The 13,364-nt window shown below is 36.5% G+C and overlaps 1 protein-coding gene across 1 annotated transcript in view; it reads right to left on the reverse strand.

Annotated features, from left to right (window-relative positions):
• Positions 1–11,423, reverse strand: part of SCN2A (sodium voltage-gated channel alpha subunit 2) — a 64,818-nt gene extending 53,395 nt beyond the window's left edge. The window contains 7 exon segments of the mRNA XM_058191508.1: positions 1,379–1,651; positions 2,607–2,789; positions 2,792–2,889; positions 3,316–3,444; positions 4,078–4,167; positions 7,333–7,451; positions 11,154–11,423. Coding sequence (XP_058047491.1) covers positions 1,379–1,651; positions 2,607–2,789; positions 2,792–2,889; positions 3,316–3,444; positions 4,078–4,167; positions 7,333–7,451; positions 11,154–11,423 — 1,162 coding nt within the window.
• Positions 11,424–13,364: the final 1,941 nt, after the last annotated feature.

A 13,364-nucleotide genomic window follows, 5' to 3' on the forward strand; every position in this document is an offset into this window, starting at 1 on the left:
CAATCTCAACATTTCGCTTTTGGCTGGATGTCAGAGTGATTAGAATTTTTCTAGCAATTAGGGTTTTTTCCCCTTGGAGACAGTGGTTTCCCAACTCACGTGCTTTCTTCCCATTTTGGGTGGAAGATCCAAGTGACTGGGAGCAGAAGCAAGAGAAGCACAATAGTCACGGTGGCAGGAATATCATGTTGGTATTACTTTTGATTGAAGAATGGCTGGATAGTATTTCAGCAAAATCAGCAAAAAGGAAAGGCCTTTTAAAGGCTCCCAAATCACACTTTTTGGTTTGTGCTTTACTAAACTGACACGGCAATCTTTCTGGAATGTGTCACTATTTATTTATTTTTTTCAAAAAAAGTCATCCACCATATAAGATGGTACAAAATGCAATTTGTCACCATTTAAACCACAATTTAACATGTTTTCTTAATGTTTATACTAGTAAAGGTAGTCCTCAACGTAAAACAGTTCGTTTAGTGACTGCCTGAAGTTACAACGGCACTGAAAAAAGTGACTTGTGACCGTTTTCACATGTATGACAGTTGCAGCATCTCCATGGTGATATGATCGAAATTCAGACACTTGGCAACTCATATTTATGATGGTTGCAGTGCTCTGGGGTCATAGGATCACCTTTTGCAACTTTCTGACAAGCCATCTATTTATTCAAGCGGGACTGGCCTAATTAAATTTTAATAATTATTTATATTTTAGGGTTTTTAAACTATTTTAAATGTTTTAAATGTTTTAAATTTTTGGCCATTTTGTAATATGTTTGTTTTAGTCTTGTTTTAATGTATATATTGCGCTTTTTTATTTGGCTGTACATCGCCCTGAGTCCTTCAGGAGAAGGGCGGTATAAAAATCGAATAAATAAAAATCAAATAAATAATAAATAATAAATAATGGAGCCAAGCAATGGAGCCAAGCCAAGCAATGGAGAAGCCAGATTTACTTAACAACTATTTACTAACTTAACAGCTGCAGTGATTCACCTAACAAGTGTGCCAAGAAAGGTCGCAAAATGGGGCAGAATCCATTTAACAAATGTCTCACTTAGCAACAGAAATTTTGAGCTCAATGGTGGTCATAAGTCAAGGGCTACTTGTAGTAGAAAAGAGCAATGCCGATATTCCTTGGGTTGGAAACAGAATGAACTAGCAAACTAACTATAGCATTTGCTTACAATGCACCATTTCTGTTAAAGAAAACCTTTGGAAGAAAGGTTAAAACATAAAGAATATGTAAATTTTAAGGTTTGGTTTTAACATTCTATGTTTTAACTAAGATGTAACTGTAAGCCGCCCAGCGTTACCCTATGGTAAGATGGGCGGCCAATAAATTTTATAAATAAATAAAAGAAATCACTAGTTCTTACTGTCATCACTGACATAATCTTCCCAGTTAAAAGTGGTCACTGTCGTATTTACAAAGGTACCATTTTCTCCCATTGTGCTATTGAAATAGGAAGTGATGTTTATTTCAAAAGTAGAATTGTCCGGTGGCCAAATCAGGCATTTATGCCTCAGGTTCCCCATGAAAAGTTGGAGCCCTATTAATGCAAATACACTCAGACAAAACACGGTCAAGATCATGACATCTGAGAGCTTCTTCACAGATTGAATGAGGGCTCCTACAATCGTCTTCAGGCCTGCAAGCCAAGAAAAAAAAGAAGAAAGAAAGCAGTTTTGATATAGTGTTCAAGACTTCTTAAGAATGTATTGATTCAAGTAATTTTTCATGCAGTATGGCAATGAAATGAATTGTCTTTGTGACAGTTTCATGAAAAGCCTGATTGCCTATGAACATGAATGAGAAGCTGTTAAGTATATGCTGATCTCAAATTTTATATACAAATAAAATAGATCTATATTTATAGATAAATATACATTGTATGTAATCAGAGGAACACTTGGCCTAAGCAAAAAATGTGATTTTGCTATCCATGCTATATATCTCTATGGAAAAGCACACTATTTTCATTTGCTGTGTTTCTTGCCCAAACCATTATTGTGAGATCACTTGGTAAAGTATTCAACAATGTGCCTCAGTTTATGTTTATTAATAAGTGTATATGATATAAGCTATTTGAATGATACTGGATTAAATCTTATGGTATAAAACAGGTGGTGGTTTGGAAAAGACAGACAACTTCTAGGAAATCCCCATGCACGGCCCATGCTATATTTCATGTTCTGCATATTTAACACATTGCATTTTTTAAAAAAGCATATAAAGAACAGATTGCAAATTTGTCTGAAGTGCCTGCAAAAAATGATAAAATTTGCATCAACATGAAAGCCTCACTATATTGGCCTTTAATTTAAAAGTGGAAAGCTTGATGCCATAAGATGCAAATTGTATAGCCACCTACTGCAAATGTCTCATGCAAGAATGTGTTAAACACAAAGGCTGGACTGGAAACAAAACTTAAGCTGTAATATTTAAAAAGCAAAGAATCACATTAGACAAAGTAATGTTTTCGATTCTTGCTTTTTATTTTTGCTTCTACTGTGCAGTGAGCAACATGGCTTATGCTTAAAAAGGTGATTTCATCTTCCATGGAGTTCTAAAAAGTCAGCCTCTGGGTTTAACCTAGCTCTCACCTGGAATGACTGATATTGTTTTCAATGCCCGGAGAACTCTGAATGTTCTCAACGCTGAGACATTGCCCAGGTCCACAAACTCTGTCACATATCTGTAATAGGGGAGTTCACACACAAACACAATGACAGCACACAAAAAACAGCTGGAAATACCAGGGTCCTGGCACTTCGTCAAGCCACTCACTTCTTACCTGGGATTACAGAAATAGTTTTCAAAGCTCTCAATACTCTGAAAGTTCGAAGAGCTGAAACATTGCCTAGGTTTACAAATTCTGTTACATACCTGTAGAATTAAACCACAGTTATTCAGAATTGAGGCAGAGCTTAGGCTACTTGCTGGGGGGGTCTTTAATTAACACCTTGTCTCTCTTTGCTGCAATTGCTTTGTATTTACTAAAATGCTTTCCTGACCTTCAAATTAAATAAGTCAATGCACAAATCACATTGTTTTTTTATTACTGAAAATTAATTTGGGAATTTGAGAAGAGTATTAATTTATTATAAGCAAGTGGCCAAACACACTACTTTGCCTCTATAGCCCAGCCTGCTTCTGACATGCTAAAAAAAACAACATGAATAAATGAGATTAGATTTATTGTTATAGAAACCTTTCAAATACTTTTCCTTCTTGAATAAGCTTTTCTCCTGAGATCACTCCCTATTAAATTCTTCAAAAGAGAAAAAATCAGAACACAATGATAACACTTACGCGAATGTTATAACTGTGAAATCCAACCAATTCCAGGGATCCCGAAGGAATGTGAAATCTTCTAAACAGAAGCCCCTTGCAAGAATTTTTATTAATGATTCAAAGGTATAAATTCCAGTGAACGTGTATCTGAGGAAAATTTCAGCACAAGAATTAAAGGAAAAAAATTGTTAATCATAACAATTATAAATACAATACTTTCAAAGTCACCAATAAAAAATTAAAATCAAGAAAATGCCAGAAATTTAAAATAGAAAATGATTTTGTTCCAGTGAATAAAAAAAAATGACCCGGTGATAATTCAAAAGGACAAAAAGCAGATAGGAGCAACAGTTCGATTTTATGCTACATTTCACAGGTGAAGTTTTTGGAGGTACACCAAACCAGAAGGAAGCTATGAGGAATTAAAATCCAATATGCAAGAATAAAAGCTACAGGCAAGTAAAAATCAGCTTGCAGATTATAGAAAATACATATATCTCCACTGGTGAGAATCATGCCAATGGAAGTACTTGAAATGAAGGTAGTGCACTGTAACTCACTGTATAGAACAGGGGTGTCAAATTGGCGGGCCATGGGCCGGATACGTCACACGTAGGTCATACCCACCCCAGCTCCATGAAGGGAAAAAACATCGCAAAACATCACGTGGCGCTACATGATGCGGCGAGTTTGACATCCGTGGTTTAGAACAGGAGTGTCAAACTCAAGGCCTGTTTCTTGCTTTGTTAACATGTTGCATGGAAACAAAATTTGACTTACTCTACATTCTTCGTCCATTCTGGAGGATTACTCATGGTCATAAATACACAGTTGGTTAAAATAGTGCACATAATAAGCATGCTGAATAATGTATTAATAGTTAAGGAAAACATACTGGAAAACACTTCTTGAAAATTATCACATCAACAATGTATTTTGGCATATTTCCAGAATCAGTAACCTTTTCTCTATTTAGATAATACTCAAAGAGAATTCCCAAAGTTTTCTACATTGCTTCAGTTTTTTTTTAAAGTAAACATTTAAATAAGCTGAAAGAAAGAAAGAAATAATAATAGTAATATGGATTTTTACAGAAATGAAGGATGTAAACAAGTTGTTACCTCTTTATTAAAAGTAAAATCAGGTAGTTGCAGCAAGATGTTGGTGGCCAGGATAACCAGAAAGCAAATAAGTTGACCAGGCACAAAGAAAAAGGACAGGCAACCAGGGAAGAACATTTTGACATGGAGGAAAAACAATATTCAGCTCAATATCCACTGGATTTTTATACAGCTAGCCTATACTCATTGATTAGTGAGCGCTAATCATTCTGAACCATTAATATTTCAAGGCTCAAATACAGTCTGATATTTTATCTTCTATAAACTGATTTAAAGTTATACTTTTTATAGCATAAAGTTATACTGGTTTTATATTTTCCAAAGGCAAGTTCATACTAGCCCCACCCCTTTAAGGTAGTCCTGGTGGAATAATCAGATCAATTTTTTATTTTTTTTTATTTTTTTTTGCTTTTAGGGACATTTGATCAAACATTTGACTGGCTTCAAAACAGCTGTATGCTTATTAACGGAAGGCCTTAAGAAAGTGGTGCTGTGGCCATAAGGGCTGCCTGCCTGAAAGACTTGCTCAAAGGGAAAGTAGGAAGAACAGCAATTCCGGGAGTGTCTGCAAAGGATCAAAAAAAGTAAAAAAAAAAAGTGGCCAGAGACAGGTGATTAAAAGCCCTACTTTCTTCTTTTTTATTGTGTGTTGTGACACGTGTAAAAAAAAAAAGGTTAGGACACCGATGGTGTGGCCATCATCTTGACTTTTTTTTGCTTTCCTTCCAATGGCTGAGTCATGCAAAGAATAATTCAAGGTTTGTGTTAGAATTCTCCCCCATCACCATCTTACTAGAAATGTTCTCTTATATATGAGGCATTAAATGGCCACATGATGGCAGCATAAAATAAAACATGTTGAGAGCTGCTTTATTTGAAGGGTTGGGTATTACATGTGCATTTCACCTTCCTAGTGGGGTGCTCAGAACAGTATACAAGGGATTATTGGGATGAACTGCCGAATGAGCTTGCACAATTTCTATTCAGATTTTGGTAAAGGTTTTCAGCGTGAGGATTCTTAGGATAAAAGGAGGCTTCTGCCAAAGAGTACTGGTTCAAGGACCAGAGGCCTTTCCTGACAATTCATGGGGATGTAAAGAGTGGAACTGGGGCCCTCCTTCTTTTAATAATAGAGAATCTTAACATTTATTTTTTTATAGGATGTTTCCCTTTTGAGTCTGTTTCATTCCCCATACAGCTACAACCAAGTTGTTCATTAAGAATTTTCTAGAATGTAGCCATCAAGGACCAGAATGTGGCTGTAAGGCTCAAAAGAATATTTGTGAAAAAGAGCTCTCAAAACCATAAAAATATGAATTCATCTGGAATTGTATACACATTTTTTTATAAACTGAGAATAAGTAACATGGAATACATGAGACATTTTAAAAGAGGTATGTGTTTGATTGTGCTGAAACAATCGAATCTACTTACTCACTCTCTGGAGCTGGCCCAGTATATTTACATGTTCAAATAGCAAAAAAAAAAAAAACATATATAAATCAATAAAACTATATGGATCTGATATGCACAGGATTCCACTGTAAGGTGGTGAGATTAGATGTATAGAAACTGCAAAAACTGAAGGCCATGTTGCTTGACATAAACATTTGCTGTTCATTAATATTTTGTGTGCCCTGAAATTGGAAAGAAACTGCCTTGTACAGCATCTTGCAAACTTCACAGAAGAATGGAATAGTATAATTTTATTCTCCACATCACATTTGTTGTAATTTATCTAAAAACCAGTATTCAGAATTCTCTCACAATTTTCTAGATCAATTGAAATATAGTTTCAGAGTAATTATACCATATTAAAATTACATGAAAACATACCAGTGCTTTCTACCTGAAAAAGAATATTTTTAATTCTGTATAAAAAGGAAAACATAAAGACTTACTATTTGGACTTAAGTTTGTACTGAATGCTCGTACAACTTTTGTGCACACACATATATATATACATAAAGAAAACTTCAACTATATTTTTTTTCATAGAAAAGGTCAAGGTGTAGTTGATAGCCTTGAGTCAGAATGCAGTGTTTTGAGGGCTTTTAGAATATACAGAACAAAACACACGGAGCATCTTAGAACATCTATTGAGCGTTCGTCATTTATGCAGTCGATAACAAGGAGACATCCTCATGATTTATTGAATGAATACAGAACACAGCATCTTACAAGTTATAGATGAGTTTCAGCAGGCATAACTCCTAGACTGCTCCAAATTTATATTTTTAACTGTCTGAAAATAACTGTGAAATATCTAATAAATCAATTTATATATAGCATGGATCCTGAGAATTTAGGAGAAAACGCAGGGATATTTTTCAAGAGGCACACTCACGTGGAAATTTGACTTGTCTTGATATGCCTAATTAGAGCCCCAGGAATTGGAAATGGCTCTTCCAATATAAGCCAAATCTCCCATTTATCTCACTGCAGGGAAAGAACGATTGGCAGATGAATTCATTTAAAGAAAACGTGCATATCCTTATTCATTTTATTGAGGAGCTCCTGATAACCATCTAAAAATCATAGGGTCAAGAGTCCAAATCACTGGTGTTTGGTCTAATAAAGCAAAATTCAAAAGCAGGATAAGAGAAATAAAGGCTGCAGAGAAGAAATCATGGGGAAAAGCAGAAGGGAAAAAAAGGAACTCTTTTTAACGTCTATTTTTTTAAGGCTCTGTACTTCATGAATGGGTAGAGGGCAACATTGGCAGAAATGGGAAAATAAATAAAATAAAAAATAAAGAAATGGCTAAGAGGCAAAAAGAGAAGATGAACAAGGCAAAATAGGAATTAAATAAACCCCCTTCCCCCAAAAAACCCCATGGTTTAAATAGACAACTTACTGAAAACAGAAATAGCATTATTTCAATCATTGTGAGCTAAGAACTCAAAAAGGATATGAATGTACCAAAATCTTGATAGCTATTTTTCTAAGAGGGTTGAAAGGAGTTAACAGGTACACAGCAGATGTGGCACTGAATCGGAATATTGCCTTCCCTCTATTCAATACTATAAATGTCTAGAAAAAAAGCAACAGAATTAATGGAGAAAATTGGATTCAGAACCTGCAAAATGGGTTCTGCGTTGGTCTATCTATCATATATACAAAAGACTTTATTAAAGTAGCAGTTACAAATATAGAAGGTGATCTCTCTGTCCCCCTATCTAATTTTGTTCAGTCATATCTATTTATGATTCAAAGTGGGCTCATCAACTAAGCAGATACTTTCTTTAACATGGAACCAGACTTACGCAACCAGATAAAAATCTAAATATTGTACACTAAATTCAGGAACAAAACCTAGATTTTGACAGCCTGAGAAAAACTCTTTCCTTCTATGGCTTTAATTGTAGACTAGTTTCTCAACAGCTTCAGCATCAGTAACCCAGCAGTTTCCTCCCCCACCCCCAACATCTTAATCTATTGAGATCAATGAATTAGACAAGTCCAGTAATGCTGCAGAGTTCTTCACTGCCAAATAAGGAGAGCTCATTAAAAACTTATTTTTTTATCAGGACATGAAACTCAACAACTAATATGTGTTCTTGTGAAGCTGCACTTGGTCACTTTGTATATCTGAGGAAATTCCAAAAAGAAAAGATGATATATATGGTGCACCATGTTTATACTTCACCTTGTAAGTTGTGGTTATACTTTTAAAAAATTGTTATGCTTCCAAAAAATCTCTGTAAAAATGTACCTATGCAATATATGGAGTGTTCTGCAAATCCAATAAATACAGATAGGCGCTATAATGTTACTAGAGTTTGGGGAAAAATGTAGTGAACATGTTCTGCTTTCCATTTCAGGTTCCCACCAAATTCCAGCAATTTCAGGACATTCTCTATATTTTGTTAGCATATGATAGGGGAACTGCGATTGCATTCCCCATTGAAAGAAGTGAAGAAAAACTATATAACCTATGCAGAGATGTATTATTTGTTGTGTAGATTTGATAAGTTGGGGCATGTAGCAGATATTGCGTTTTCTTAATCTTCAGGAAGTCTCCTGGTAGGTCTCATCCATGAACTAGAACCTATCGGTATGAATTTAAAGTTATAATTATTCTACTAAGATGTAATTAGATGTTAAGTTTGGTATCATCTGCATATTGATAATATCTCACTCCCAATGAATCAATCACAGTCTCCTGTATATAATGAACAGCAGCAGAGGAAGGCTATCCACAAGTGACTACCTGATGGGCTGATTTCTATTCCCCATCCATCACAGACTGGATCTGCTCCCTCAGAGAATAAAAGGCAGCACATTTAACTCCCAGTCCTCTAGACAGCCTAGCAGGATAACCTGGCTAATAGTATTAAATACCCCTGAGAGATATAAAAATACCAGAATGGATGCATTCCCTCAAAGTGTTGAAGGTCATCCACCAGAATAAAATGCATTTTCATTCCATAACTGAATCCAGACTGAGGATATGAGTACCCTATTCACTTCATCAGAGCTCACAGATCAAAAGGAGTCCTAGATAATATTGCTGGTGACGCTTCAGGCACACGCTTCTGATTGAATAATCAAGATTACAGAGAACGTGAGCAATGTTAATAGCAAAATCTTGTACTAGTAAGTCACAAGACTTTCTCCACCACCTAGTTCTCTATTAGGAAACAGTGAAATTTAAACAAGTTCCTCGCCACACTTAAAGTCACAGGTGGCAGGCTTGACTATATAGGTATTCCTTGATGTACGATCATTCATTTAATGACAATTCAAAGTTAGGACAGTACTTAAAAAGTGTAAAAACTGATTCTTGCATTTATGACTGCCACAGCATCCCTCTGGTCATGTGATCAGAATTGGCAACTGACATGTATTTAGAATGGTTGCAATGTCCTAGAATCGTGTGATCACCATTTGTGACCTACCCAAGGGGCTTCCAACAAGTAAAGGTAATGAGGGAAGCAGATTTGTTTAACAACTGTGATGATTCATTTAACAACCATGGCAAAACGATAATAAAATTGGGCATGACTCAATAATCACATCACTTAGAGACAGAAGTTTTGGGTTCAATTATGGTGAGAACTACCTATAGTTCATACTCAAGCTCAGTCATGTTACATTTTAGTCTATTTTCCTTTCACTGGCACTTCAACTGTTGCACGTCTTGTCCCATAAATCCTATTAAAACAAAGAACACCCCCAACTCCAATCCCAGTATCAACCAGTATAGAAAGAGGCTGCTTGGGAAGAATCATACCAAGCATACCAATTACCACCTCATTCCAGAAGTCCACCAGGGACTCAGTGGAACAGCCTAACAGATGATATGAAACTCACCAGGAACCTTCCAGAATCAATCAAGATCCATTAGATCTTCAGGAAGACCACTTTCATAGGCCCATTTACCGTGTAGCAGGTATGAGCAGTGAAAATGTCATCTGGACCAGGAAGGGATTTGACCATGTTAAAGGACTCAGTCTAATGTCATCCATATCCAGATCACATACTAATTATTCTAAGTTAAAGATGGGATCAAAAATATGTCTGCCGGGGTGATTATGTGCCTGGTTATATGCTAAAAAACTCCCTCTACTTGTTCTATTCAGTGGAGTTAAAAAGATTAACTACAATCTTTTGGAGTTAAAAAAAAATCATCCTGCTAATTAAGTTGTATAAACAGGAAGTTTATTTAACTTTTACTTTTTGTTTAGCCATTAGCAAAAGGGCTCTACTCAGAATAAAGAAGTGGAATGAAGTTTTGGAAACTACCCATTGAGCAAGATTTGATATGCATCTTCTGAGGGCATAAAAACATCTATCTTACTGTTCTAATATATTTTCTTACAGAAGAAATTACAAAGAAAAATAACGTTCGGCTCTTAAGGTTTACGGTGGCCTTTTCCAAATGCTGTGTTAACATACAGAATTTCCAAAAAGCTTGATCTTCCCCTTTGTGGCTATGAACTCTGGAAGATGAGAATGTGAAGAATATAAACTGGAGATGACCAGGCCAAAGAATTATTTTAATTTTAGTTAAATTGAAATCAGAATTTTCTGCCTGCAAGAATATCTTTTCTTTTTTACAGCAGAGTCAGAATCAGGTGGTTCTAAGGCTACAGATCTAAGAGCAACTCAGATAGCTATAGGATAGTACAGAAATTAAATCAAACATTTACATCCACACTGCAATGAAAAGAAGAACTAGACCAGCGGGCAATTGCTAAACAGATTCAATCATTTAAAAACACTGACTCTGTAAAGTGAAGATTTGTTGCAAATGTCATGTAATTTTTGTTAAATATCTTTTTTGTAATCATTTTCTTGATGTGCGAATACGAAAGATATAATAAACTGCTTCACAATTTGTCTGAGGTGGTGTAGGGTTTCCTGCCTAAGCAGGGGGTTGGACTAGAAGACCTCCAAAGTCCCTTCCAACTCTGTTTTTCTATTCTATTCTATTTGTAATAATGGGGCGGGGGTGTGGAATATAGTACTGTAATACTATATTACAATATAATACTATATAGTACTATAATATAAAATATTATAGTACTGTAAATATAGTATTTACAGTACTATAATATTTTCCCCAAGTAATGCTTTAGTTGTGAGCATAAATGAACAAAAGTAGCAATCCATATCTAGGCGATAATAATCTGAAGTATAGAAGTTGTCCTCCAATCTACTGATTAAAGAGGACTCTGCAGAATTTCCCTCCTCCCAAATTCTGTGTTAAATTCCCAGCTGAGGACTCACTTTTTTGTTAAGGTAATATGGGTCCAGGTCCTCCAATGGCTCGGACACCATCCCCGGAGGTATGTCTCCATATATAAAGGGCAGGGATTTGCCAGCCTCCAAATCACTATTCGGTTTTGGTCCATTTTCATCATCATCGACGTCTTTGCGCTCTTGCTTGGACTTCTTCGCCTTTTCCTCGGCAATGCGTTGTTCAATAGCTGCCAGTGACTCTTTCGTAAAAAAGTGGAAGCTGTCAGGTCCTGGTGGTACCAGCACTGACTGTGCCATCTTTTCATCCTGCAGCTCTTAATTACAGTTGTGCCCCATGCATAAAAAAATGCTAGGATACAGAAAAACATATAAAAAAATTAGTTTCATGCTCTCTGGGTCAACACAGAAATGCTTGCTTATTATTTTCTTCAGGGATGGCTAGGGTACAAATGGAAGAATAGGGCTTTCTTGTCAATTTATTTATTGATTTTCTTAGCAATCAGTTTTCCTCCTCTTTCTTGTATCTTTTAAACAAATCAAATCCATTGTCAAGAAAATTAGCTTTCTTATGAACAGCAATGCATTGGCAATGATGTAAGGAATGTTCCGCGCCGAACACATTATTTTCCTATTTTTTTAAAATAATAGTGTATAGCAGCTTTGTTTGCAATCCACAGCACAAGTGAGCAACCATATTTTAGTTTACAATGTTGTGTAAGTACAGCCAGAGTATTTTATTAGGACACTTCTAAATGCCAGCATTTCTGTCTGTCTGAATTCAATATAAAATGCTGATCTATTTGGTGATTAGAACATGACAAGCACAGACATATTTATATATCTGTAACTGCCAGAGTACAGCCAACCAATATCTGATCACAATAATTCCAAGATATTAAATGAGTACCTTACTTTACGCCTTCTAGCCTAAGTCGAAAGATATTTTCTGTACCCTTATAATAAATTGCTGGTATTCCTTGGTTTTTACAGCCCTCTCCCCATGGCAAACCTCTGTCGTCTTCAACATTTCTAATGCTGACATACCAGCAATTCTGCATATTCCTTTGCTAACCACCATGCTACTATGACCAGATCCTAGAAGGTGGGAAATGGGGTGGATAAAAATCTCTCCAATTAGAACTCAGATAATTGTTATAGAAGTAAAGCAGTAATACCATGGAATTTTTCAATAGATGTAATTTTTCCATGGTTAGAACGCCAGTATCATTGCCGTTGCTCAACAATCTTGCATGGGAATTGACATTGTGCCCTTATCTAGCTCTCAGCTAATGACAGGGCACTAACCTGGAAAACTTTCTGCCTAATTTCAGTCAGTGAAAGTTAAGAGTAAAAGGCAACACGTGGTGGAAAAGTGAAATGTAATAAAATATATGATTAATTGGATATATCTGGATGATACCATAAATAGAAAACATTTAAGTTGGATCTAGTAGATCCACTGATTCCAAATGGTCTGCTCAGCAAATATTTAAGTTAGATTCAATATTCTGTTTATTCCCTTTTCTCCTTTGTATAACATATCACTCTATACACGTATCTTGTTATGATAAAAATATGATTTTTTCAGGTTTACCCAACTGAGTTACAAACTGTTAAAATTCAAACACAGAACTCTATATTCACTCAATATCCTTAACTGGGATGCTCGGATCTGGGACGGGCTGGACGCTGATTGGGTGGTTCAGGGTGAGATGATGGAGGTGGTTCTTGAGAATGTTGTTTGGGATGAGTTCGATTCTGTGACTCCCAAGGACATGGACAGGTTGCTGGGGAGGCTGAATGCGACCACATGTTTACTGGACCCGTGTCCCTCCTGGTTGGTACTGGCCACACAGGAGGTCACACGAGGCTGGCTTCAGGGAATTATCAACACTTTTTTAGTGGCGGGTGTCTTCCCAGCCGCCTTGAAGGAGGCGGTGGTGAGGCCCCTGCTTAAGAAGCCCTCCCTGGATCCAGCTGTGTTAGCTAATTATCGTCCTGTCTCCAACCTTCGTTTTGTGGCAAAGGTTGTCGAGAGTGTGGTGGCATGGCAGCTTCCCCGGTACCTGGAGGAAACTGTCTATCTAGATCCGTGCCAGTCCGGCTTCTGGCCTGGGTACAGTACGGAGACGACTTTGGTCGCGTTGGTTGATGATCTCTGGAGGGCTCAGGACAGGGGTTGTTCCTCTGTCCTGGTCCTATTAGATCTGTCAGCAGCTTTTGATACCATCGACCATG

The sequence above is a fragment of the Ahaetulla prasina genome, chromosome 1, assembly GCF_028640845.1.
Source record: "Ahaetulla prasina isolate Xishuangbanna chromosome 1, ASM2864084v1, whole genome shotgun sequence".
NCBI classification, from domain to species: Eukaryota; Metazoa; Chordata; class Lepidosauria; order Squamata; family Colubridae; genus Ahaetulla; species Ahaetulla prasina.